The sequence below is a fragment of the Chiroxiphia lanceolata genome, chromosome 3 (genome assembly GCF_009829145.1).
Source record: "Chiroxiphia lanceolata isolate bChiLan1 chromosome 3, bChiLan1.pri, whole genome shotgun sequence".
NCBI lineage: Eukaryota > Metazoa > Chordata > Aves > Passeriformes > Pipridae > Chiroxiphia > Chiroxiphia lanceolata.
The window spans coordinates 17,482,995-17,510,392 of NC_045639.1; the positions used below are offsets into that span (position 1 = coordinate 17,482,995).

The window sequence follows — 27,398 nt, forward strand, 5'->3', positions numbered from 1 at the left end:
CATTGATCAATAGAAATACATTCCAACTTCAATGCAAAGCTATTTCTACCTTGAAAATAAACATACTATCTATGAGGAGAAGAAGCACTACAAAAATAATTAATAAGTATAGATCATTAATTTAAATCAATACTGGCTGCTTGCTGATTTGTGTTATGATTAGAGTTCATTTAAATCTATCTGTCTAGATTTTTCCATTTGTTTATTTTTATTATAAACTTATTAATGCTCAGACCTTTCAAAGAAAGACTCCATAATGCCCATACTGCATCCTTTGCTATACTGAGTCTTGCAAACACATTGCTAGATGAAGGCAAAGATTAAAAGATAGCAAAAGGCTGCCAGGCCAGAAGCCTGAATTAAATCCATTAAGTTATATTTGAATAGGCAGATAAGTAAGGAAGGGCAATCTGGGCTGATGAGTTTCTTCAGAGAGAAGGAATCACGGTGAGAGTTGCCACGCATGGCAAAGCATCAGGCCACCTGCTACTCACCTCCAGAGACTATTGATGTCCTGTTAGGAGTTCACCCATCAAGGGATGTCCTGCTGTGATAAATCAAACTAAAGTGACAGTGGAGTTCCTCAGCCATAAGGTCATTTAATAAAGTAAGGGAAGAGTCACACGTGTAAGTGTAAACGCCCCGCACGCTTGTTCAACTTGGTGCTAAAGAGCTGTTGAAGTGGATATGGAGGATGCAAAATAAAAGAAAGATGGAAGAATTTCAAATTCTATTGACCTGCTCCCTAGGTCTGAGGGTGGTTTTCCATCTGCTCTAGCAACATAATTAAACATTTGGGAACTAATGACAGTATGTGGCTTTTGTCACCAAAAGAACAGACAGTGGTAAACAAAACCCTATTTACAAGAGGTAAGGAGGGAAATGTGGCTCTGCTGTTGAAATTACAGATAAACAAAATCACACCACTTAGCTAAAGAGCCTGTCTAGACAGAGGAAGAAGAAAAACAAATTACAAAAGCCTGATGTTATTCTTGTGAGAAAGAGGGGGAAAAATTATTTTGTAGCTAGGCAAAAGTCTTCAGAATGAAAAATGTCAAGATTACCATGTCAAGATTACTGAATATCACCTATTTTACACTACAGAGTAAGACAGTCCAGCCGGAGCAAGCCCTTCCTAATTTTGAAAAACATGGCAAGAATCAAAAGTATGAACAGCTTTGGAAATCAGTGAGAAAATCAACCAAGCAGATTTTGGTCCTAGAGGTGCAAGAGCTGCAAGCATACACTGAGGCTTCACCTAAGTGGCAGGGCTACTCCGTTGCAGCTACATCAGTAAAATTTAATTTAAAGGAACGTGATTATAACTGTATCACTTTGAAATCCTGCTTCAAAATAAATTGTCCACAGGAGTTTTTCCAGAAAAGGCAGGATGGAATAATAACTCTACTACACTCATGCCTAACAACTTTTCCACCAATATAGCCCTAAGCAGAAGAGAGTGCGATTTAAAGTTCAAATAATTAACACCCTTCAACAGCAGTGGGATTTCTTTATTCCAGCAGTGAATCTGAACCACTCTGCTTTGAGCTGAGAACTTTTGTGCCATTTTCTAATTAACATAACTGTTACAGACAATTTAAAATCACAGATTATCCACAATGCATCTGCTAGATAAATTATGAAGTTCTGTCTTGAAATGTCTCTCAGTGGCTGCAGATAACCAGAACTTCTGCCTTTTTGTTGGATGAAATGGAGAAAGGCACACAGCACACGCACAGCCAAACACTGCTCTCCACTGAGCAGGCACTCCTGAAAAGTGAAACAAGGATTTGACAGAGTAAAACAATTGTAGATTAATAAAATGGCAGGGAGCAGGAAAGCAGCTTTTCATGCAGGGCCCTAAGTAATCCACATCGTCTGAATACACAGGAACATGAGGAGTTGAAGATGGAGAGGCAGGATCAGGATGGTCAGCTGGAGGAGAGATTGGCTTCTTAGCAGCTGGAACACTAATTTCTTTCAAACGTAAAAGTCAACAGATAACTAAGAGGTTTTTTTCAGACCTAACCTTGCAATGTCCTATTTATTTTCAGTTGTTTTTAGAATGGGTTGCTGTTCTGAGACATCACCACTGCTTCAGCCACAAGACTGCAGGTAGGGTGCAAACCCTTGGAGGCAAGTGATCCCTAGTTCCCTGTGACCAGTTACATTTTTATTATTATTATAATCTTCTTCTTCCTCATATGACCACTGCTCATTGAGGTCATGCCAGCCAGGGACAAAGGATGAAGACAGAAGGCAATGAGGATGGTTTGCAATGCTAGGTATCAAATGGCTGTTGAGGGAACACCAAAATAAAGAGTAGAGGAGAGGTGGACAGCAGAGACCTGCTGTACAGTGTTTCTGACCTGTTGTCTGGAAGCAATTAACCCCTGTAAAGGACAAGATGTCCTTATGGATGTCTGGGAATTGGTCTCATCCCAGGTCTGTTATAGACTTATTAACTTAAACTCCCTAGGTTATGTGTTTTTTTGCAATTTACAACATTTGAATGGAATTTCTAGCTTCAAAGGTGTGTGGACACAAGGGGCTTTACATATTTCATGGAACATTCATATTACTACAATTAATGTATTTCAGAGTTACCCATCAAAAGAGGTGTGGTCAACAGGTCAAGGGAAGTGATTCTCCCCCTGTATTCTGCCATTATGAGACCCCACCTGGAGTGCTGCATCCAGCTCTGGGGTCTCCAGCAGCAGAAAGATGTGAACCTACCAGAACAGGGCCAGAGGAGGGCCAGGAAAGAAGGCTGAAGCACCTCTCCTATGAACACGGGCTGAGAGAGCTGGGATTGTTCAGCCTGGAGAAGGCTCTGCGCAGACCTTATTGCACCTTCCAGTGCCTAAAAGGGGCCAAGAAGAAAGCTGGAGAGGGACTTTCTACATGAACAGGTAGTGATAGGACAGGGGGGAATGGCTTTAAAGTGAAAGAGGATAGGTTTAGACTAGATATTAGGAAAAAATTCTTTATTGTGAGGGTGGTGAGGTGCTGGAACGGGTCTCCCAGAGAAGCTGTGGATGCCCCACCCCTGGAAGTGTTCAAGGATGGGCTGGATGGGGCTCTGAGCAATCTGCTCTCGTGGAAGGTGTCCCTGCTCATGGCAAGTGGGATGGAAATAGATGATCTTTAAGGTTCCTTCCAACCTAAACTATTCCATGATTGTATGACCATAGTGTGTGGCCTGCTCCACTTGTAACTGCACATTTGCCCACTTTATCAGATTTGGAATTGTGAAATCTCTCTGGAAACCTCTTTTTATATTTTTTTGGGGGAGGGGGGGTGAGGGTGCAGTAGGGGGGAGTGCAGGGGGCAGGGACTTATAGAATGCTCTGTTTGGTTCTGGTTTTAGTTACTCGAAGGTGCTACAAGGTCTCCCCGGAGCCTCCCCTTCTCCAGGCTGAAGAGCAGCTTTCCCTGTTACTTGGGGTTATTTGGGGGTCCCTTCCCTGAGGGAAGCACTTGAGGGTCTAGGAGCAGAAGGCTGGAGAGGCGCAGGGGCAGCAACACTCCGACGGGAGCAGCCAGCGACCCCTGGGGCCGGGAAGGAGGGAGCTGGAGCAGCAGGGAGTGAGGGCAGCAGGCGGCGAGGGCGGCGAGGGCAGCAGAGAGCGGGAGCAGCAGGCGGCGAGGGCAGCGGGGAGTGAGGGCAGCAGGAGGCGAGGGCAGCAGTGAGTGAGGGCGGCGGGGAGTGAGGGCTGCGGGCCGGTGACCGCTGACAGCCGGCCCGGTGGGGCCCGGCCCGGCCACGCATGCGCGGATCCAGAGTCCTGTTGCCGGGGATCGTAAGTTTGGGCCGGGACCGCCCGTGCAGTGACGGGACGGGACGGGTAGAAGGGAAGGGGAGGGGAAAGCAGAGGAGAGGCCGCCCTGGCGCAGGTAAGGCAGGGGGGGAGCGGCGCTCTGCGGGGCCGCGGGGACGGTACGGGATAGGAGGGGAGTAGGGGAAGCGAACCCGGGGCCTCTGCAGAGGGACCCCGGCCCTCGGCGGGCTCGGGGCGGGCAGCGCCGGCGGGGCAGCTCCGGGCCGCCCCCTCCCCGCGGGGGGCTGAGCCAGCCCACCCTCCTGCTGGATCTGAAGGACCGGTCCCTGCGCCAGTGGCGAGCCCGGGGCTTTCCAGTGTTCGCCTGGGAAAACCGGCCCTGCCCGCCCCGGTTGCACGCCCTGCGGGAGCCGGGAACGCTGCCGTGGTCCCGGCCCAAAGCGGGAGCCGGTTTCCCGTGTCTGGACCCCCCTTGCTGCTGCACAGCCCCGCCCGTGGGAGGTCTTCCCCTGCCCTTTATCTTCCCGGCAGCTGGCTTGCTTAAAAATAATGGCTTTCGAGAATTGGAAGCCGGGTCTGATAAACTCTGATAAGAGCCCATGTGTTACTTACGAGCTCTGCCGTTGTGCTCATTTCCAAAGTCTCTTCGAAAATGTCTTCTCTTCCGTCAGCACTAAATTTCAGCGCTTAGAAAGCAACGGCACAACTTTCGTGTGGGATTTTTTTTTTCCCTCTCTCTTGTTTTTTTTTTTTCTGTGATAAAACACATCAGTTGGGACAAAATTTTTTCCCTAGCGTGTCGCACAGTCTAGCATTTAGTAAATGCTGTTTCGAGAGGAGTATTCCATACTGTTTTCTGCTGTTCGAAAGGAGATTTTGTAGTTATTGGTGTTCTTGTTTTGTTTTGTTTTCAGTGTCCAGAATAGTGCTGTCGTCAGAGACATGTGCATTCCTCTTACAGAGGCATGGTATCCCAAAAGTAGTGTCCCGGGACCTGTGTGATGAGGACCTACAATATTTGCTTTTGAAGGATTCAGTTTTTTGGGGGAATGGTTTCCTTACGAATTTATCAGTCAGAAGTCTGTTCTACATGAGGCGCTACATGGGAATCATCAAGTTAATGAGATCCATGAAAAGAAATATTTGAAGTGAGAAGCCCCCAAATTAACAAGAAATTGCCCTCACTGTGCCAAAAAACCTTTTCTATCAATAGGCAAATCTTGTGTGTTCTTGTTACTACATTATCTGAGCAGGTCAGTTGACTAAAGTGAGGTAGATGACTGTTCCCTTAGAAATACTGTTTGTTCTTTCTTGTTTGTGATATGCTGTAATTACTGTGCTGTTCTTTCAGTCAAATTATTTTGAGAAAGGAAAATCACGCAGGATTTCAAGAACAGATAGGGCCATATGTATTTGTGTAGTAGTTCTTTTCTATTTGTCAATAATCACAAGATTTTGACATTTGAATACAAAGTTCACAATCAGGTGCATTCACATGCCCATCAACTAGGCACAAAATCTTCAAACTGCTGTTGGTGTAATATCTAATGCCCTGTGTGTTTCCCAGAATCAGAATCCAGGCTGGAATAAGTAGTTTGATGTTAAGGATTAAATAATAGAGAAGGTTTTTTGAGGGGGAAGTCTTCTGTAGTCTTCCTCAGATGTCTATAGAGGATGTGGTTTGTTAGATGTCTGGAATTCTTCACTGGAATTCTGCACTGCTGGTAACTGAACCTGTCAGTTATTGCAAAATACTTTACATGTGAAGGGGAAAGATTGTCAAAGACACCTTCTCTTCTGAAGTAGTCATGCTTGGATCTTCCTGCACTTGTTATACTTGTAATATTAGTACATCTCACAGGTACCAATCAGGCTTTTCACAGGGTTGTTTCACCTTTTCATTTCTTTTCTTTTTTTTTTTTTTTTTTTTTTTTAAGGGAAAGACAAAATGAACCCTTTCTTTTTTCTGGGTTTTGGACATTCTCACCTGGTCCACTTCCGGAATAGAAGTGAACTTTTCAACTCAACAAATGAGACCTACTGCTACAGCACTGCCCAGGGCAGCACGGTGCTCCAAGGAGTAACTTTTGGCGGAATCCCGACGGTCCTGCTGCTTGACGTAACCTTCTTTTTTGTAAGCCCAGTTTCTGTTTCTTGTGTTGAAAATAGTTCTGGCCTTTTCAAAAGTTAAAATTTTCAGAATTCTCTTATTTATCAGGTTGGGATTTGTTTCTGAGAGTCTTCAGAATAAGAAATGAGCTTACGGCCATCCTGGGAACATCAGAGCACTTTTCAAGTGTTGATAAATGTTTGCATACAGGTGGGATGACAGTGTTACTGTGTGTTGGACGTGTAGATGTAGGGAGAGTGCAACATCTGTATGTGGAGTCATGGTGAGCTTTGTGGTGGTAGCTTAAATTTCTATGTTTTATCTTAACTGCAAGAACATTTGGATTTAAGTACTGGGTACCTTTCCAGGAAGGGGACACCATTGCTAACTTGATTGTTGTTCAAAAGGTAATAAAGTGTGGGAAATCTGTCATTTCACCAACTTTTTTAAAATTAGATTTCATGAAGCTGTTGAAGAACTAGTGTACTGATCAGCTCAATTCTGACAAAAGGCAGAATGGGATGAGTTGCTGCCTGGAGCTTCAGGCCAGGCCTGAGACTGCAATAAAACTTATGGTTATTTCTGTAAGTTTGGCCTAGGTGGTCTTAAGCCCCCAGAAACAGGGCTGCAGACGTGCTGCAAAGTGGCCTGATAAATGTGTTTGTGGTAGTAAAATCAGACTAAAAGGATGACATAGTTCCTGAGTTCTAGAAAGCTACTGTAGAGAAACTTAAAGTACCTGTGTAAGGTTGGAGCTGGTAGTTCTGTAGGAATGTAGAGAATGTTCCTAAAAGTTACATAATGGGATTCTTTGCTATTGATTTAGTGTATGCAGCATGCTACCATAAATCCATTTTCTGAGGATGTACATTATTTACAGCTCTCTGTGCCTCATGGCACAGCATTTAATAACATTTAGTTGAAGTGTTTGGAGAGACTTTCTTTTTTTAAAGCTGTGACTGAATTTTAAGACACTGAGTCTCAGCTTTAGAGTTCCTTGCTGTTGAACTCTGCTCTCCAACAGCATAAGGCAGAGAGTTACCGGCAGTGTAGAAGGCTCCTCTCTTCTTCAAGTACCGAGTACTGCAATTTATTTTGCAACTCTTGTATTTCTATTTTCATGACACATTTAATGCAGATCCCTTTAGTAACTGTCAGCTGATTGATTTCTGAAGTAGGCTGGTTTCCAGAGGAAGTGAGTTTTATATATTGAATTCTCTTCACATTTTTGTCTGTCAGTCCCTCCTCATAACTGTAGAATACTGTAGCCAAGTATTCTACAGTTGTCACAGAGTCTAGAGAACTTTCCTGCTTGCATCAAGTTTAATAGTCAGATGAAGGAGGAAGATAATTAATCTTCCCTGTTGGTGGAAGGCTCTCATAAGAAGGTTGTATTCACTGTGAAATGTGGAAATTAGCTGTGTAATCTTAATATGTAGATAATCTTGACATGTGTCCTGGCTGGCCGGTTGGTATTTGATCCCAGTAAGTTATATCACTTAACACCACTTTCTAGCCAAACAGGTATGGGATGTAAGAAGAACTGGAAGGTGAGAGCATAGGCTACATATGCATGGAAAACAGGCCTTGTTACTTCAGCTTCGTTGCTTTGTGTAGAGCAACTTCTTTCTTTGAAAAAAAAAAAAAGAAAAAAAGAAATGTATCTATGAAATACACAATGATGGGGTTTTCTCCTTGTTTTCTTAGTCACTTTCAAAAAGCGAAAATACAGGAGGAGATTAAAAAATACATTGCAGAGATCAAGTATAAGTTACTGGGCTTTGAGAGTTATAATAATATATTACTTTGGATGAAAATAATTGTTACACTTGCGAAAATATTTGAGCTCCCGTCAGCCTGTTTACATCACTGTTTGAAAATCAAGTAAAATTGCAAGTCTCCCATCATAGTTCTGGTCATTAAGTGATGAATAATAGTAAAAGTGTGTGCATGAAAATTTTTACTTCTTCTCAAGTGCTACTTGCTCTTTTCCTGTCATAAACCTTCATGCACTTGCAGTTCAGAACTAGTTTTGCATGCAGTTCTCCTCCTTTTTAAATTAGAACAGGAAGGCAGATGTCCTGATCCTTTGATCCCAAATGGGTTGGTCTATAGCATGACTGGCATGTGATGTGTTGGCTGGCATGTGATAATTGATTTAGGAGCTAGGACAGCATTTTTTGACAGTTCTTATAATAATTATTATGAAATAGGAAAAATAAATATTCAAAAGTATTTCTTTTTATTTTTCTAGATTTTAATATTACTGTTTTCCATTATAAGAAAGAGATTCTGGGACTACGGTCGTGTTGCTCTGGTGTCAGAAGTTGAAAGGTAAAAATGCTATGCAATCAGACTGATTTGTTGAAACCTTTTGGGGAATGTGGAAGTACAGTAAATGGCTTAAAATAAGTGCATTTGTATCAGTTAGATATGTTTGTAATCACATGCACATGTTTGTTAAAAATGTCCTCATGCTGCTTTGTGTGAAACACATCCCACTCACAGAGTTAGTTTGTGGTTTCAGTGAAGTTGTGTGTCTGCCATTGTCATGAATTTCATTCTGCATTTGTGAGTTAAGGAAGTGGAGGTAAGAAAATAGGCTGCTTGTCTGCTAAAGTGCTGCACATTGATGTTTGCAGTGTGTTTCTGTCACAGAAGGATGCTGTTTTGTTTATCTTGGCTCAAGACTTATATCTTTCCCAGAGCTCCTTGTGTAGCCTGTGCCATAAAATTTCTGAAGGATTCAAAAATAAAAATATATCACTGCAGGTTTCTGAAATTCTTCACTGATTTTTAGTAATACTACAAATGAGCTTTTGACTATTATTTTTTTAAGTATTTTTTTTTTCTGCGGGGTGATTTGTTGTGATGTTTAAAAGCTAAGCTATCTATGAAGTGGGTAAACTTTAACAGTGAGCCTCTTCCTGGTATTACTGGTGTAACCAAGTTGTGGTAAACTCACAACTGAGCAACAGCAGAGAACTCAAAGCCTGTTTTTAGGTGTAATCCATGTACAGTTGTGAAATGTAGATGACGTAAAATAAGATGGGCAATAACTGAGAAGTCTTTAATCCAGATAGCTCAGGCAGCAAGCATGAAGGTGCTCTGGCATAGACTTCCACGTGGGCTGTGGAGGCCCTTGAGCAGTCAGACACCCAGGAGCCCATGTTATTGTCCCTGCTGGACTGTGGCCTGAGCCAGACAGTCAAAATTATAGATATACCTGTGAATGCACTCCATTTTAACATGTGTTGTCCTGTAATTATGGGCACATCACCACTGCAACATTTGATTGTTTCTTTTTAGCAACAAACTGAAAACAGGTACTCTGCTATTTTTGAGGCCTACAGAGTCTCTAAATGTTTCTGGCCTTGCTGTGGAACTCTTTGTGTGAGGAGGTGGCCTTGCAGGTGAGGGATTTAATTGGGAGGAGCAATTCTGACTAGTGGCTCTACGATGGAGCAAGAAAGGTGGAGGAAAAAGAGGCGATGTCTTGTAATGAGGAAAGTCTGAACAGGAAGCCAGCTTACAAATTTGATCCGTGCTAGGCTCCCAAACCTGTGTTGCACTCTCTTACTTTACTGTGGTTTTAATATCCTCATAAAATGTTTTCTTTCCAGTTCGGTTATGTGCTCTCATGTCAGGAGCTCACGTGTCCTCCTTTTTTAACATAAGACATACACAAGTTTCTATAATTATTAGGCATATGCTACAAGCTGAAAACCACAGCTTTCATAAGTGAAAAAGTGGGATTGTACTCCTTCCCTAGTTACTTCAGAATTCTTAAAATGGAAATAGTTCTGCAGAATCAACTGTTATTAAAGATACTTAAGAGCGTCATTTAATGTGTTTTAGTGAATCCAGATACAGCCGATTGTCAACATCTTCATCAATACCTGAAGATCTTGAACATGATAGGGTAAGTATTCTAGAGTTTTGATAATACTTTTTAATGGAATGTGCTCTAATTTGCCATTCCATGTAGCCCAGTGAGCCAGTCATTAAACTGGAAGACCATCTATATGTAAAAATTAATAAAACATTGTTCCCTGTGGTTTTTTTCCTGACAAACTATTGCCATATCATTAGCAGTATCTTGTGTTATTGTTCTTCAGTTTTATTGTTTTGTTTTAACGTAGAGAGGGACTATATGTTAAGAGTTTCAAAGGGGGAGGGGAGAAAGAAAAAAGACTAGTATATAATTTGTACTTAGATAAGAATTTAAAAGGTTGCATTGTGTTCACATTGCAAATAATACCTAGTTGCTCTTGATAGTACGTTGTTTTCCTCACAAAGTTGAGAAAACTGGATGTGAGTGTGAGGCTGATTATACTGCTCTGTACTCTTAATAATCAAACTGGTTTGGACTGGAAGATAATTTTTTGACTAAACTTTTAATTGCTTCCTCCACGGCCTTTCTGGAGTCTTTGAGCTGGTACATCTCTGTGATTTTGTGTTGCAGCTTCAGAACGTACCACGCAAGAGTTGTCCAGTGGTGGTAGCCTACATTTTAGCATTTTATACATTCATCAGCTTAATATCTAGCCTTGCAACTAATTATTTGCGTAAGCATCAAAAGCATACTAGTGTCTGATCAGGATTGCTCTGCTATTTGTGTAGTTTTCTTCATCTTTTTAAAACCCTAAAGCAACCTTAGCGGTTGAATAAAATGTCTCTATTTAGTTGAATAATGTTCACTTGAAAGAAGAGGCCTTTAGAGAGGGAAGGTTTTTTGAAGCATACTGGAACATTCAGTGAGATGTGCTCTCTGTCCAGTTTCATAGGAGGATTTGTAAACCTAGATAAGAAGCCTTTCTGTTAATGTAATTAGAAACAGACTTGTTTCTAATTACTGTTTAACTGATTAACTTGTATTAGACTCATGGAGCTTATCCTTGAAATTGGAGAGTCTCTGGAAATGGTTTTGGAAAAATAATCACCTCTCCTGCTCCAAAACAAACCACTAAAAAAATTCTTTAGAAGCCTCAATCTTAACTTGTGTTCACTGGGATTTGGGCAGACTTCTATAAATTTAAGAAGCCCAAGCGATAAGTGTGAAAGTAATTAAAAAAACCCAACTCTTAAATACTGTCTGAAGACAGACACATTAAATACCTTGTGAAAAGTATGTAGAGTATTAGGTATTTTTCTGTATGTTTCTAAATGATGGTTTCAGAGCAACAAACTACCAGCTTTTTAGGGAAGAGGTTGGTTTAATAGAAACTCTTCTCTTTATTATATAGATTAGAGACTCTATTTTTTAATAAGTTAGCTCCTAAAAACTTCTTTCTTTATTTATAGGGGTTTTGTTCTTGGATAACAGCTGCTTTTCGAATGCAGTAAGTATATGAAACAGAAATAGTCAGCTGTGGTTTGCTTCGATCTTTTTTAATTAAAATGGTGGTTTTCATTAAAAAATGTTGGGGTTTTTTTTAGATAGATAGAATTTAATACAAGCACTTATATAGGTGCGTCTGGTTGGGAGAGAAAAGCAAATGAAAACAAGGTCAACTTATGGGAATACTTTTTCAGGATATAGTTGTCTTGCTAGCAGCCCAGGGACTTCCTGATTTTAGGACAGTGTGTGAACCTAAGTGAATCTATGGGATTTGTATGGATTCAGAGCTAATAATTATGCTCTAGACTTTTCCTCTTCAAAGAGTACCTTCTGGGTGTTCCCCTGTTTGAAGGCCCAAGGTCCAGGGCAGGAAATGGGATTTCCCTGCAGGGGTTTCTATGGAGAACTGGTGGTTTATTTGGGGCTGGATTGACTAACTAGGAAAAGTCCATCCCACTGTTTCCCAGAAACCGACTGTTAGAGATGTGATGTTCATTCTCTGTATCTCTTGGGTCTTAGTAGATCATGGTGTTTAAAAATCAATTTAGAGCTTGGGTATATTTAGATAAAAAAGAGGTGGGGATTCAGCCTGTCTGTCTCCATTTTCACTAGTTCAGTTCCTTCCTTTTCCTTCCTCTCCTATTTTAATGATTGATTCTGCTGACAGTGGAGAGATGGTGAGAGTCAATTCCAAAGCCTGTTATATCTTGTTAACTGAGTGTCATAAGGGTGAGGTGATTCTGTTGTAATTTTCCTCGTGGGGAGCCTTTACGGCGCTGAGTGAATACTGTCACAGCATGATCTTAAATTTTGAGAGCTAGACTTGTGACTATCGTAAAACAAGAGGTCACAGAAATTTACTTTGTCCCCTTTTAGTCTGATAAAAAAAGAATTCCATGTCCTTCCATCTTAAATTCCCTCGTGTTAATTTTTGTATGGTGATACACAAGAAAAGACGCTTCCGGAACCTGAAATTGTGCATGAAAGGACACAGCCATGTTGAAAACCAGTAGGGACTGATGGGGATGTCACTGGGTAGACTGAGAATTTAGTGTACTGTTATATAAACCACCCCCAAAGAGACTAAGCAGACTGACCACGTGCTTTTCTGTCTGTGATGCAGCGATGACGAGATTCACGAGAGATGTGGTGAAGATGCCATTCACTACCTTGCCTTCCAGCGCCACATCATCTGCTTGTTGATTACTGTCAGCATTTTGTCTGTGTGTGTGATATTACCTGTCAACCTGTCGGGTGATCTCCTTGGTAAGAATCTTTTTTTTTTTTTTTTTTTTTTTTTGTTATTCTGAGAAGAATTTTATATTTTTATATCATTGTAAAAGCTTTTAGTTTGTTTTTTTTTTTTTTTTTTTTTTTTTTTTTGCTAAACTTTATAAGGTGGTGTTGTGTTTGCCTGCCTGTAGTGGGTGGACCGTGGCTGGACACCAGGCACTCACTGAAGCTGCTCTTCACTCCCCTCCATGAGTGGACAGGGGAGAGAAAACACAGTGAAAGGTTCCTCAGCTGACATAAGGGCTGGGAGAGATCACTCACTGGATACTGTCATGGGCAAAACAGACTCAACTTGGGGATATTAGCTGAATTTATTAATAACAAAATCAGAGCAGGATAATGAGAAGTAAAATAAATCTTAAAAACGCCTTCCCCCCACCCCTCCCTCCTTTCTGGGCTCTACCTCCTCCCCCCCAGTGGCACAGGGAGGTGGGGAGTGGGGATTATGGTCAGTTCATCACACGTTCTGCCACTGCTCAGGGTGAAGAGTCCTTCCTCTGCTCCAGTGTGGGGCCCTTCCCATGGGAGACAATTCTCCGTGAACTTTTCCAGCATGGGTTACTCTTCCACGGGGTGCAGTTCTTCTGGCACAGCCTGCTCCAACATGGGTGCTCCACAGGGTCACAGGTCCTACCGGCAAACCTGATCAAGTGTGGGCTCCTCCCTCCACAGGTCTGCAAGTTCTTGCCAGGATCCTGCTCCAGTTTGATTTTCCATGGGTTCACAACCCTCTCTCAGGCATGGGCTCCTCCATGGGCTGCAGGTGGATCTCTGCACCCCCATTAACCTCCATGGGCTGCAAGGGCACAGCTGCCTCACCATGGTGTTCACCATGGGCTGCAGAGGAGTCTGTGCTCTGTCTCCTGGAGCACCTCCTCCCCCTCCCTCTCCACTGACCTTGGTGTCTGCAGAGTTGTTCCTCTCACGTATTCCCACTCTGCTCCTTTCTGGCCGCAGTTACATCTGCACAAGAACTTTTTTTCTCCTTCTTAAATTTGTTATCACAGAGGTGTTACTGTCATTCCTCCTTGGCTTGGCCTTGGCCAGAGGTGGGTCCATCCTGGAGCCAGCTGGCATTGGCTCTGATGGACATGGGGGAAGCTTCTAGAAGCTTTGCACAGAAGTGACCTCCCCTCTACCAAAACCTGGCCAAGCAAACCTAACACATCCCCTCAGTCTGATGTGAAATTTATATGAATACAGAGTGTTCTTTAAGCAGTTGCCAGAAACAAGATTGCAGAACACGTGCAGACATAGATGGCTAGACTCAAAAGGCTCAAGGCAGGATTAATTTTACCTATGCCCTCTTACCTGGTGTTTATCTAGGCACTCATTGTGTTTTTTATTGGTGATGATTGGCAGCAGAAACCGTTGTCACAGCCGAGAAATCTCTTTCTAGTATCCAGTCTGAACCTCTTTTGCTGCATTTTAAAATCACTTTTTTGACCTGTCACTGGAGATAATAGATTATTCTTTTCTTCTTTACAAAATCCTTGTAGCTGCTTGAGGGTTATAAATTCTTCTGGGCTTTTTCCTCTTTTTTGTAAACCAGACCAATTAATTTGGTCATTAATGAGAAATGTTTTCCATTTGGCTGATCATAAAATCATCAGCCATGACTTGAATTTTTGTTTCAGTCTAGCTGGACTGTCTCCTGTTGTTCCTTTCTGTTTTGTAAAGCAGGAGAGTACGGCTTCTGTTTTTCTCCATTAGCTTTTGTGATCCTAGGAAATACAGCTGAAAAAAAAAGTTTTAGTGTCTCTCCCTTTTTTCCTTCCCTTCCACTGTAAGTTGCTTTTGTGCATTTGCAGTTCTTTCAGTTGTGATGACTTAACTTGAAATGTAGTTTAACAATCTATGCTAGAGGATTGTTTACCTTTCCAGATACACTTACCTCTTTTTCCCTTGTGAACATTTACTCAATTTTCACTCACTTGCCTTATCATTTTTTTAAAATACTTGACAGTTTAGAGAAATAATGTCATACAAACTCTCTCATTTTTGACCTTAGCAAGGTTATCAGCACTGTTCTGTCAACACTGAATTAAAGCATCTTAAAAGCCTGAGATAAGAAATCAGTTAAGATGGAAGAAAAATGTGAAGGAAATATGTTCAATCCCTGAACAATGTTATTAATGGACATGAAAGGAGATTGAAGGGAGAAAGGGAACTGCTGCAAAGATGTACTGTTCAGATTTTTAAAACAATCTACTACTTCTCTTGATGATTTGAATGTAGTGTAATCCTGGGGTTTTTTTTCCTACTTTAAAATGCAATAGAGAGTAAACCAGCATTGATTGTGATTTTGAATCTTTTTATCAATGAACTTGCTCAGCATTAAAAGGAAATATATTATCATCTTTAAAAACTAGACTAAAAGCTGACTTTCTGATAGTTTACTGTGAATGTTACACCAGCAAATTATGCTAATTTTTTTGTTCTTAGATAAAGATCCCTACAGTTTTGGAAGAACAACTATAGTGAACTTACAAACTGGGTAAGTAAGTCTTGCAGAGTACCTTTATGCTTGTGTTAGTTTTCTGCCACCGTCTCTAAACACAAGAATTGACACTTGCAGGGTGGCTTCTGGGGTCAGAGTAACTTATTCACAACTTATTCACACTTGATTGACTGAAACTGGGATATGTTTGGCTTCAGGCTGTGCACTTACAGTGCTGATAAGAAATCTTGAGACTTGGCTTCTACTCACTCAGCTCTTACTTCTTACACCACGTTTCTTTTGGCTAATGACTGCACATCTAGTGATATTATTTTCAGAAATTTCCACATTGAAAGAAACCATGTTTCATAAAGAAAGTAAAGCTGACAGCTTTACTAGAATGTGTAACTTGGATGATATAAATTCCCTTACCTTAGATTTCTGTGTGTGCATATCTCTCTAATCTGAGATTGCAGTTAAAATTGCTTCTGTGTGTTTTAAAAACAGTCTGTAAAATAGTTGAAATACAAAGCTGTATAAGTCTTCTGGTTTATTACTTGATCAATCCGCATCCATCCATGATACAATGTCCAATAGAGTTTCTGCCAATGCACTTTGCTTTTATAACCATGTTATGAAACTTAGTAACTAGTAGGGATTTTTTTGCTTGGTGCTTGGTTTTTTTTAATCTGTGAAATAGGTTCCTGTATTTTAGGTTAATTATAATTATTAATGCTCTTCACAAAACTGAAGAACTGTTCACAGAACAGAACATCTCTAAGCTTTGAAGAAGGAGCTATCAAGGAAAAGAATTTATGTTGAGGCTGTTTTCAGCTGTGTTCAAGGAGAGTTCAATTATGCACTCAGCACAGTAAATAATAAGGCAAATTAAAACCATTTTGCCAAATAGCATCATGTGTGCTATTGGCCATCTGGCTGGGAAGGTGCCAGCCAAACACTTCCTAAATATGTCCATGTCATAGAATAACTATTTTCTTTGTAGGTTAACTACCCACAGAATAGTATGATAAGCAAGTAACTCTCCCTGTTGGCTGTCCAAGGCATCTGCATAGGCATGACTGACTACCAGTAACTGCTTTTTTTTTCCTGTTTTGTGTTCAGTGAAAGGTTCTGATCTGATTAGCATTTTGACAGCTACTTGTATCAGTTGGACAGTTGGTTCTTCCTGTTTTTCATATTCATAACATTTTGTCTGACAGCAATAATCTTCTTTGGCTGCACACGGTTTTTGCTGTTGTTTACCTGATTCTGACTGTTGTCTTCATGAGACATCACATGAAGTATGTCACATATAAAGAAGAAAACATAGTAAGTTTCTGTACTGGGCTGAAGGAAAACGTAGAGCATATTTGCCAGTGGATAATGCTAAAAAAGCAAATTGCTAAGAGGCTCCTGTGTGCTAGACTGTGACATAAATGTGAAGGAATTCACTGAAAGCAATGCTATACTGAGTCAGTTGTGAAAATGGAAGGAGAGGAGGGGGTTGGGGAAGGATTTGTGAAATTTTGCTGTTATCTATTATCAGTGTGGAAGGTGCTGTCTTAAATACACGCATCTCCCACCAAAACCAACATTTCCTACATTTTTTCCCCCTCTACCACACAGCTGCTTGTGCTGTGTCACTGCCTTCCTTATATTCTTGTTTTCTGTGATGTGATTTCTCAAAATTTGACTTGCATTTTCTCTCACAGGTTAAGCGCACACTGTTTATAACTGGTATTCCAAAAAGCACCAATGAAGAGATAATACAAAGCCATTTCATGTAAGTTCCATACTTGAGTAATTAGAATCATAGAATGGTTGGAGTTGGAAGGGACCTTAAAGGTCGTCTAGTTCCACCCCCCCTACCATGTGCAGGGACACCTTCCTCTGGACCAGGTTGCTCAGAGCCCCATCCAATGTGGCCTTGAACACTTCCAAGGATGGGGCTGGAAGTCCACAGCTTCTCTGAGTAACCTTTTCCAGTGCCTCCAGTGCCTCACAGTAAAGGATTTCCTCCTCATATCTGATCTAAACCTATTTTCTTTCAGTTTAAAGCCCTTCTCCCTTGTTCTATTAGTACATGCCCTGATAAAAAGCCTCTCTCCATCTTTTATGAAAAACAGGAGATTTAAAATTGTCCTAGTAGTTTTACCTGACCAAGCAGATATGTTTTTTGAATTTTGCACTGTTTAAAATTCATGTTATAGTATATCTGTGTTCTAAAAGCATATCTTATTCCTTAGCCAGCGCTGAGAAAAGACTATATTTCAGTGAAGTTAGTTAGCTGATCTTAAAATCAGAAGATAAGACGGGCTGTGTATCCACACTTTCCATTCATGCTCTCACATGACCTTTACTTGGAATAATGCTGTGCATCTCGTGTTAAAGTAACTTTCAGCAGTGTCTCTCTGGAAGTCTCTGTTCTATGATACATCATGCAGAAATCAAATGAGTGATTGAGGTGTCAGTTAGGTATCAGTGGTGCTCTTTGAAACAGTTTCTTCCTTGTACTTTTTGTTCTTATTGTTCCCATGTGCTGCTTCCTTTCAGGGATGCCTACCCAAGCTGCACTGTGCTGGAGGTCCAGCTGTGTTATGATGTAGCCAAGCTTATTTATCTATTCAAAAAAAGGTACTTGATTTTGTAATCTACATGACTTTAGCGTAATTTTACAAATGTTTTGCTAGTCCTTAACACATACCAGCAGTACTAACCGTGCACTAAGGATGAATTCTGCTCCTAAAGTTCTGGTCTGGACTTTAGTTAGATTCCATTGTGGTTTACAGTGAGTTGTGGGGTTCAGCCCATCTCTTGTGGGTGTGATATGTTGTGTGTTGCATAAGGTAAGTTTTGACTGGCTGATTATTTATTTCTGTATGTATGTATATAGTTAGTTACTTATTGTCAGGCAGTACAAAGTGAAAAACTGAATTATTAAATTAATAACTTTGTTAACCCTGCTTCTTTGGCCAGATTGATGATCTCATGAGAGACAAGTGTTATTTTCTGGGCTATCAAGAATAGCATTGTATTTTCGTTTTTTTAATCTGGAATGTCACTATAAGTGTAGGTTATATAAAGCTATTACTGACTTGAAAATAAATTATACTCATATATATTATAAGTAACTAAAATTAAAGTGAATGCAAATAACTTTGATGACTGATTCATTCGCTGTCAATCCTTATAATAACTTTTTTTCTTGAGGACTATGTTCTTCCTAAGCTTGGTGTTTATACTTTTTTTGTTGCAAATTGTTATAGATTTATTTTTTCTGTCCAGAAAACAGGCAGAAAAAAGCCTGACTTACTATGAACACCTGCATCAGAAGTATGGCAAGCGGGTCCAAATCAACCCTAAGCCATGTGGTCAGTTCTGCTGTTGTGAAATGAGAGGATGTGAAAGGGTAAGAGATTGTGTTCTGTTTTAGTTATGGCCAGGTAGATTGTTAGAAGGGTGGAGAATAGGTTTTGTGTGACATCTCATTGAGCTTCAGAAAATTCCGTATTTGTTCGTTCCTAATAGCTCATCTATCATGTTCTTACACTGGAGGGAAAAGGAATTCCCCAAAACTTTTGAAATGTAATCTAAGTGAAAAAATTGAAGTACAGGAAAATCTTACATTTGTTTGTCTTCGCCTTGCGACATCATTTGTAATTTGTGGAAGTAGTCTGAGGAAGAGAGACTATGGTTTGTGTAAGCTGTATGAAGATATTAATTAATGAGGATATTAGCCATCTGGTGCTTGGATGTAACAGTCATCAATTTTCTGACAGGAGGATGCTGTAGATTATTATACCAAAGTTAGAAATGAACTGATGGAAGAATATTCGAAAGAGGAACAAGCTGTTCATAATAACCCACTGGGAATGGCTTTTGTAACATTTCAAGAGAAATCCATGGCAACCTAGTAAGTTTTGTCTTCTGTTTTGTTTGTTCTCTTTTAACTGTAATAGTACAATTGATCTCTTGTTTGCGTCCCTTGTTTGCTTATATTGGCTCTTCTTCCTTTCTTCTCTTTCACCATTCTATGGATTTGGCCTGCTTTGCTTTCTGGTAAGTTTTCCCTTAAGTGTGCATTTTAGCCTCTGTGCTTTGAGTGAAGAAATTATCTAAGAGACTAAAAGGCTTGGGACATTTATTGGGATGAGGAACCTTTCTCTTCTGTGTGGGATCCTGTCCATCAGTGTAGGTTAATAGTAGGCCAGACTAATTGGCTCTTGAATACAAGTTACTGATTCCTCTATTTTCTACTGTGCAAATGTTACAATGACCAAACTATCAGTGAGTGCAAATTACACTGCTAGTTAGTCATCTTAACAGTGTAGGGTCAGTGACTGACCTGGCCATAGGTGATAGATACACATTCTGTATCTCTGTTACCTGTTTTTACAGATATATGTGTGGACCTAATGCCAGAAGTTGTTCAGTATTTTTTTATTCAGTTATTTGTAGAGGTAAATGCATGTAGCCTCTCATTTTCTGTTCACACTGGGAGCATCTTTCGCTATCACAAAGTGGGTATAAGGAAGCAGAGTAATATTTGTATTACAGTGTAACACATCATGCTTTTTTTATTCTCTGATTTAAATTGTCTGTGTTCTTTTGGCCTTCAAGTCATGTTAGAGAGCCAGTCTTTCAGCTTCTTTTCAAGGAAGTTCAGGGTGTAGAATTTCTTGCAAGAATTTGATAGGTTGGAGAAAGTTTTGCTTGCTGCTCTTTAATTGAGTAGTGATGGTGTGATGAAATCTGCCTCCTCTCCTAATTTTGTAACGAAATAAGATTTTGAGATGTGAAACTGAAAGAAGAAATAAGCACTGAAGTTCCTTGTCTAGCTGCTCATATGTTGTGTACAGTTTTGATGGGTTAGCCTCTCCTTGGGCATGTGTCCTGAGTTGCACTGCTGGCATCTCTTGAGCTGAATTATCAAGACCTGAGAAGATTTTGATTTGTTTAGCTTGGAATTGATGTGGTGGACTCCATTTCCTGTCAAATTAGATTAGATTATATGTGAAGCTGAGGCTCCCATCAGATTAGAAAGTTACTTGTTGCCCTTAGTACTCTCTGCTCCACAGAATCCTGAAATAGGATGGGAAAACAGGAAGCCAGAACTGAGGTTCATGTCAGGAGGTTGTAGAAGCTTGTTTTATGATAGCTAAAGCTTGCTCTGTATGTATTTTTTTAAAATCAACTGTCAAAGAATAATTAACTTTCTTAAATACTTGCTGCTGCAAGATGCTGGCAATTTGACATCACTGCTTGAATTCTGGTAAGGTAAAGATCTGGGGCTTGGGGGTTGTGTTTGTTTGTTTGGTGTTCATGTATGTGGTTCTCTGTCTTCTTTATGTTAAGAGCACAACTGAGAAACAAGCATGTTCATAGATTTTACCGTCTACCCATTTAAATATAAAATATACTGTTTCCATGCTGGTGTAATAGAATAGTCTCTGAATGTATCCCTAGCCCTTCTACTGCTGTCCTTTGAGAAATCTTTGAAAGCATTTATTCTGGGCATGTTTAAATTTTCTTTAAATACACTCAGTGTCAGTCAACTCATAATATTAGAAGATAGAATTAAGTACTGTGATTATTTTTGGAGTGGGTGAAAGAGGCTGATATTTTGAATTGTGGGAATAGCAGCGTGCTAAAAATTTTTCTGAGAATTGGCTGGATTTGATACTATTGTAAAGGATTAGTCTGCACTCTCATTTAATTAGTCTACTTTGATTTGAAAACAGTTGTAATTATGTAAGGATGTGTTTAGGGAGCTGTCTGTCTTTTTTTCCAGTGCTCTCAGACTTTGATTTATTTTTTTACAATTTTTTTTTAATACAATTGCTCACATTGGTAGAAGCAGTGAACAGTTTAAACCAAGGCTGCTTTTTGTTTCCAACAAAACAGATCTCATAGTCCTCTAGTAGCAACTGTTTGTATAGTTGTCATTAATGCAAAAAGTATTACATTGCCTTTTAAGTACTATCTTGATCACAGGTTATTAAAATAAAAAAAACCTTCTTCATTATTCCCAGTCTTTCTCATTACATATTCAGCATTTTCAGGTATAAAAATTTGGAAAAAATCCTCCTCTTCTTCCTTACAGCATCCTCAAAGACTTCAATGCCTGCAAATGTCAGAGTATTAAGTGTAAAGGAGAGCCCCAGCCATCATCCTACAGCAAGGACCTGTGTGTGTCAGACTGGGAGGTTACATATGCTCCTTATCCTGAGAATATTTGTTGGTAAGAATCCTGTCTTACATCTATTTATTGATGATAATGTAGGTTTAGAATGGACATAGGAGAAACAGGGATGAGTGCGTTTTTCTTTAATCCTAAACTAGGGCTTTATGTAGTGTTTGAATGTGGCTGATCTGCCTCTTTATTTTCATTACTGGTGTTCTTCACTGACCTTGGGGAGGCCTCTCTGAGGCTGACTAGAGTTTTGCCACCCCAGATTTTAGAAAAACCCTAAGCTTATTAGTGTCTGTCTCTCAGAGTTTCTGTTTTTGGAGGCTAGTGCATATTTGCTGTTGAGATCTGAGGAAAGCAACTTGATGTTACTGCTAAGTGTCCTCCAAGTTTTTGGAGCTGACATGTGATAAGTATAACTTGATCTACTCTGTGAACTTTGGTCTGTCTTCTAACATCATCTTTATTAATCCAGTACATTTCCCAGATAAGTGCTTTTTGAATTAAACTGTTCCTGTTCTGCCTTCTGTCATGTTTATAGGCTAAAAAAGATCTAAACATTTTCCAGTTGCTTTGCAAATAACTTCGGGTGGGGTCAATATAATCCTTTCTTCATGTAATAGTGAACTTGTTGTGACATTTCCATTGCCCAACCCAAAACTGCAAGTGAGACACAGATAGGCACAAGTTGCTGTGTTTCACCTGCATGTAATTTTTTTTTTTTAAAGCATACTTTTTTCTCAAGTATTTTAACAGAAAATGACTCTTAAGGTAATTATGCCATCAATTTCTAATAATTGAGAGGTTTTCTCTAGGACTACAATTCTGCAGTTGGGAATAAAGTACAGAATCTTTAACCAAGAAGTAAACAACTGTGATTCTTAGCTGTGTCTTTTGCAGCAGTTTTATTTTGAGATATGAATTAAAAATCTCTTGCAAGCTGCTTTCCAGGTAGGGTCGGTTTAATGTGTCTTTTTCATGAAAGGGTTCTTCCATGTGTATGTGCTTCATTTCCTCTTCCTTTCTTCAAGCACTGGACACAGGAATTGTTCTGTGAGACTCAGTGGACTGAAGCCCTTCAAAACTTTTTTCTAAACATCTCTAAGAGGGGAAGATGGTGGGGTTTTGGTATTTTGGGTTGGGTTTTTTTCCTGTTCTTTTTCTTCTCTCCCCTCGCCCTTGAAGAAGAGGAAGCACAGGGATTTTCCAAGTTCACAAAAAGACTTGTCATAATTAGGAAGTTACTAAGCCTCTGTATCCCTGTTCTGAAGTATTGTCTGTTCTAAATACTTGGCTTTGGCTGGAGTTCAAATCATTCCAGTCTTTTTGGGAACCATTTCAGATAACATTTAAGAACTTTACATGTTTAAAATCTGCAGTTACTGTTTTAATATAGCAGGAAGAGATGCCATGTTTGTAAATTATTTTTTCTTCAAATCACAATTTCTTGGTAGATTCTACCTCTGATAGCTGTTCTTCTTGCAGAAGTTCTCTGTACCTTCTATCTCTGTCTCTTCTTGTTCTTTGTTTAGTGCTTCTGTATTAGTGAACAGGAGAAGTGTTTCATCCCAAACCTTAATTACATTACACGTTTATGTTTTTGTAATGGAAGACTGAGTACGTCCTTCTGCAAGCACAATTTATGTTATCATTCAAGAGAGGTTGCAGTTTTCTTTATTTCTAATAGCAACTGGAACTTGTGTAGTGCTTTGTTATATAACTTTGAAAGCTCAATTTACAAAAAGCAGTGCCACCTGCTACTTGACAGATAGGATATATCTTTTTTAGCAGCAAATGTTTACTGCTTGTTTTAATGGCCTCTTTATTTTTACTTTTTTCTCCAGGAAAAATCTTTCAGTGCATGGACTGAAATGGTGGTTTAGATGGGTGTGCATTAATTTGCTTCTTTTTATTGTGCTGTTTTTTCTCACTACTCCTTCTATAATCATCTCAACCATGGACAAGTTCAATGTCACTAAACCTATTCACTACCTGAATGTGAGTACCACCATACATTTGGATATACCCCTGTATCAAACCAAAATATTGGGAAACTGATAGACATAGTTTCATTTTCTTACTATGCACCTTTAAGTCAAATTCAGTTGAAATTCCCAGGATTGTTTTATGTAGCTGCTTATTGAAAAACATACAACCAGAACTGGATCTTTAGCCCTCTTTTATTCCTGGATAGCAGTCTGAAGTAATTTCACCCGAAACTCTATGTTATTAAAATATTTATTTGCTTGTGGTAAAAATTTGCATTCCATGTTTACATAATTCTAAATGTTGTAATCAAAAACCTTTGCAAAAAATGGAATTTTGAGTCCAACTTGTATTTTGATTTTTATGATAAGATGGGAGGAATTCAGATTTTAAACTCTGAGGTAAAAATGTTGTTTTTATTTTGCTTATTGGGTTCAAATTAACATAGCATATATATCTCTCAGATCCTAGTTTGACTGCAGCTGAAGTCTCCTGCAAACTGTTCTTTTTAAATACTTCCCCAGGATAGCGTAAATGACATAAAGACTGCCTGTGAGACTGGACTCTCATGGAATTTAATTCCCAATCCTAATTTGTTTTTTTGTCTTGCACAGCAGTGCTAATCACTCATGGCTCAGTTTAAGACCACCTGAGTATAATTTCCCTAGTTCATCCTGCTATAATTTACAAAAAGCAAAATATTGCAGCCTCTGTTCCACCACAACTGCATTAAAATGCTTTTAATACTTACTCTTTCTTTTTTTCCCCTACTAGAATCCCATCGTCAGCCAGTTTTTCCCAACGCTCTTGCTCTGGTCCTTCTCAGCTTTGCTACCAACAATTGTCTATTACTCAACTTTACTGGAGTCCCACTGGACAAAGTAAGCAAGCTTTTCTTCTGTTTTTGCCTTACCAGCTGAATAACTAAAAGAAATGAAGACTGTTTATCTTTCATGGAGCTCTTAAATCCACAGACCTCTCATAGCAGGGAATGTCATATTCTTGTCTTTCTAGTGTTACAACCACACTTTGGGGTTTAAGTGATTTTTAACCCATACAGCAAGTGTAATCTAACCACATGACTTGCTTATGCTTCCCCTTGCTCCCCACCCCACTTCTCTTTCTGTTTTATCAGAAAAAAGAATGTGTGATCAGGCTCAGGATGTGTAGCTTCAACAGGAGCATGGGAAGTGCCTCTGATCCCATAACTAGCTTGCTCTCTGGGTAGATAGGCCATGTGGGTTTGGATACCCTCCGGACTGAGTACATCACAGAACCCTAGAATCCCACTTGACAGAAAGTGCTCCAACTCTTAACATGCTACTTATGAAAGGGGCATCCATCTTTTTGTTGTCTGGCATGACAAAAATGGTCTGGATGTAACTCTTGGTGCACAACTCAATTGCTGTTGGGTATTGTTAGTGGTGAGGAGATCTATGGGACCAGGGCCCAGCAGATATTGTCCACAGAAACTCAAGACAAGATTTTCAAATACAACCAGAGCACTCCGGAGACATTAAGCCCACTGATGTGCTGCTAACTTGGAATACTCAGCACAGCTTGGTTTGGAATACTGGATTTGATGCCCAGTTTACCTGCAGTCAGATAAAGCATGGTACTGCACATTGAATCCCTGCTTCACTCAAACTTCACTCAATCTTTATCCACAAAGCTTGTAGCCATTTCTTTGGTTTGTTTTTATATTCTAAGGTCAATTATTTTTCACTTTTGAACTTTTTGTACCATTCCTTTCTAAGACATAGTGTCCAGAATCTACTTTTATTCATCACAGTTGTATGCTCTTCATGAAATTGGTTTTTTTTTTGGGGGGGTAGTTACATTACACACATGAACTTTGAGCCCTTCTCAATCAGTTAAAATAGTTTTCCAAAGTCACTAGTGACTTTATTAAAATTTGTCATCTGTGATCACAGATTTGATTTCCAGCATTGGTATAATTACACTGACACGGCTCGCAGTGCCCAAGGGCTACATGATCCTATAACAAAACCTCTGTGGTTTAAAGCCCTATCAGATTCCACCTTCAACAGTCTGAATTGTTTATAGTGATGGCTCCACTTTTGTGGCAACAGTGTGTCACCAGATCGATGTTCCTGCTACTGTAGTAGGGGTATAGCTTGAGCAGTGTCATGTTGTTCCTGAAGACTTGCCACTTGGCAAGGACAGTTAAGTAGGTTGTGTAAGTGTCTGGTTTCTTGGCAGTGGTGCCCTTCTATGAACTGCCTAATCCCTCTTGGCATGACACTTGAAGAGCTGTTTGTTTACAAGCTGCTGCAGGATTGAGTTTCTGTGGACAAGAGACCAGCTGTGGCTGTCGCACATCCCCGCGCTTGTGGTACGGACCTGTAGTGGTGCTAATCCAGAGTCCAGTTTAATGTTCAAGAAGATACTGAAAGTCTGCTTGGTCCAAATTGGGGAATATCTCAAAAGATGTTTCTTTTGTGAGCATGTTGTAGCAATGTGATATGGTAAGGGGAGCTGGAAGTCTGACAGGTGCTGACATTCTCTGGGCAAGATCCTTCATATGTGGAAGTGTTTCATGTGAGTTTCTTACTCAGTGACTTTTTATGTTGGTAGATCTGCAGAGAACAGAATAATGATGCATAAAGTCTACATATTTTTGATCTTCATGGTATTGATTCTGCCCTCCCTTGGTCTGACCAGGTAAAGAATTGTAGTTCAACAAAGTAATGGTTGAATATTTTTATTATGAGGCATCTTACTTGTGTTTTCTAGTTGAGGTATAGTTGATGTACCTCCACTCCCCTCCAGTTGCATGTGGTTATATTGTCATTATGCATTAGATTTCAATTCATTTTACATCAGAGCACCTAAAGTTCCCAAAGCCTGACTTTTTACAAAGAAATGTGAGACTTGTAAGCTCAGTGAATAATTGAAAGTTGCCTGTACTCACCATCATAGCTGAGAACCCGGTTTCCTGACTGTGTCTTTGAGTTAGAGTTGTCCTTTTCTTTCCACCTCTACACTGTTCCACCTCTAGACTGTTTCCCTGCCCAACTGGGTGACATGTATTTGTCCTATCTGTATAATAATTGCTAAAAAAGACTTATTAGAACTTTAGTATGAAGTAGATATTTTTGTTCTGCTTGATTCTGTATCTTTTTTCTTATCTCTAGCAATCAGTAACTGTGATAAAGCTAAAGTAGTGTTCAGATGATTTGATTAAATTCTCTCTATGCACTATCTTGATTTTAACTACTTAAAAAGAGAAGCAATTTTATGCAGTGTTAATCTGTTGGAGACTGAATTACAATAATCATCTTTCTTTCAGCCTTGATTTTTTTTTCCGCTGGCTGTTTGACAGAGAATCATCTGATTCTGCAGTTAGGCTGGAGTAAGTATTAGCAATTCTTCACTTAGAACTTTTAATTTTTTTGCTGTTAACTAGCCTTAGTTAGTGTTTGTTCAGATTTACTCAAGGTTGCTACTCTGTGGGATGATGCTGAGCTTCTGAATAAGGGGAAGAGAATGCAAGTGGTTTTGCTATGCAAAAATCCATACTTTTTTCCTGCTACCAAATTTATGCAAACGTTCGATAAAGAGACAGTTATTTTCCCAAAACTTTACAAATTTAGTAGGTGACAGAAAAGGATGGGATGGTATGATGCAAGTGAGAGGGGACCAGAAATTGTACTGAGGATTGTTGCATATCATGGACAGGGGATCTTCCCAAGGATTACAATGAGACTGAATAGCTGCAGCAGTTCTCTTTCTGAAGCCAAATGGCTCTTGATTTTAACAAACATGTATGTTTTTACACCAGCATTGAGAATTTGCAGATACTGGTTATTTTAAGCTCTTGTGACTGTGGCTGGAGGGAAAGAATAGAATGCAACTAATAGGCCATAGGTTTCCAAATGCTGTTGCAAAATCAGTAACAGGAAGACAAATAGGAGAGACTAAGTTAGGAGAGACAATTATTCTATTGCAGTCTTATCTCATCTTGTGTTAGGTTGCTGTTGCAGACATCAAATAATACTCATCTGTTATCAGCCACCCATCAGACTGCTAAATCTTCTTGTGAACAGTTTATTCCTCACCTGAACTGCAACTCAACTAGGCTCTTACATACTACACTCACTGTATTTATAGCTGTGCAGTAATCTTTCCCAATCTTTCTGATAATCCCAAGATTATCAGAAGTCTTCTAGCCACTTTCTATAGTGTCTAGTGCTTAGGGCTCCATTGCACACGTTATGTTTGCTTGTTTGCTT

At 39.8% G+C, this 27,398-nt stretch overlaps 1 protein-coding gene and 1 long non-coding RNA gene across 6 annotated transcripts in view; one reads left to right on the forward strand and one right to left on the reverse strand.

Annotated features, from left to right (window-relative positions):
* Nucleotides 1-1,498: 1,498 nt before the first annotated feature.
* On the reverse strand, nt 1,499-2,786 carry LOC116784499. Its single transcript, XR_004356096.1, has 2 exons — nt 2,608-2,786; nt 1,499-1,770 (listed from the first exon to the last, which is right to left on the reverse strand). It is a non-coding gene; the product is annotated as an uncharacterized LOC116784499 (long non-coding RNA).
* Nucleotides 2,787-3,718: 932 nt separating this feature from the next.
* TMEM63A (transmembrane protein 63A) overlaps nt 3,719-27,398 on the forward strand; it is a 33,369-nt gene continuing 9,689 nt past the window's right edge. For 2 of the 5 annotated variants that reach the window (XM_032683196.1, XM_032683192.1), the window contains exons 1-18: nt 3,796-3,897; nt 4,697-5,035; nt 5,720-5,916; nt 8,147-8,226; nt 9,751-9,814; nt 11,197-11,234; nt 12,357-12,499; nt 14,972-15,023; nt 16,187-16,295; nt 16,679-16,749; nt 17,520-17,600; nt 18,252-18,375; nt 18,746-18,879; nt 21,070-21,207; nt 23,001-23,154; nt 23,917-24,023; nt 25,741-25,827; nt 26,456-26,518. In XM_032683196.1, the coding sequence (XP_032539087.1) occupies nt 5,731-5,916; nt 8,147-8,226; nt 9,751-9,814; nt 11,197-11,234; nt 12,357-12,499; nt 14,972-15,023; nt 16,187-16,295; nt 16,679-16,749; nt 17,520-17,600; nt 18,252-18,375; nt 18,746-18,879; nt 21,070-21,207; nt 23,001-23,154; nt 23,917-24,023; nt 25,741-25,827; nt 26,456-26,518 (1,631 nt within the window). In that variant the 5' untranslated portion in view covers nt 3,796-3,897; nt 4,697-5,035; nt 5,720-5,730. Of the gene's footprint in view, nt 3,898-4,696; nt 5,036-5,719; nt 5,917-8,146; nt 8,227-9,750; nt 9,815-11,196; nt 11,235-12,356; nt 12,500-14,971; nt 15,024-16,186; nt 16,296-16,678; nt 16,750-17,519; nt 17,601-18,251; nt 18,376-18,745; nt 18,880-21,069; nt 21,208-23,000; nt 23,155-23,916; nt 24,024-25,740; nt 25,828-26,455; nt 26,519-27,398 lie in introns of all 5 variants that reach the window. The other 3 variants (XM_032683193.1, XM_032683195.1, XM_032683194.1) reach the window with 3 other exon arrangements.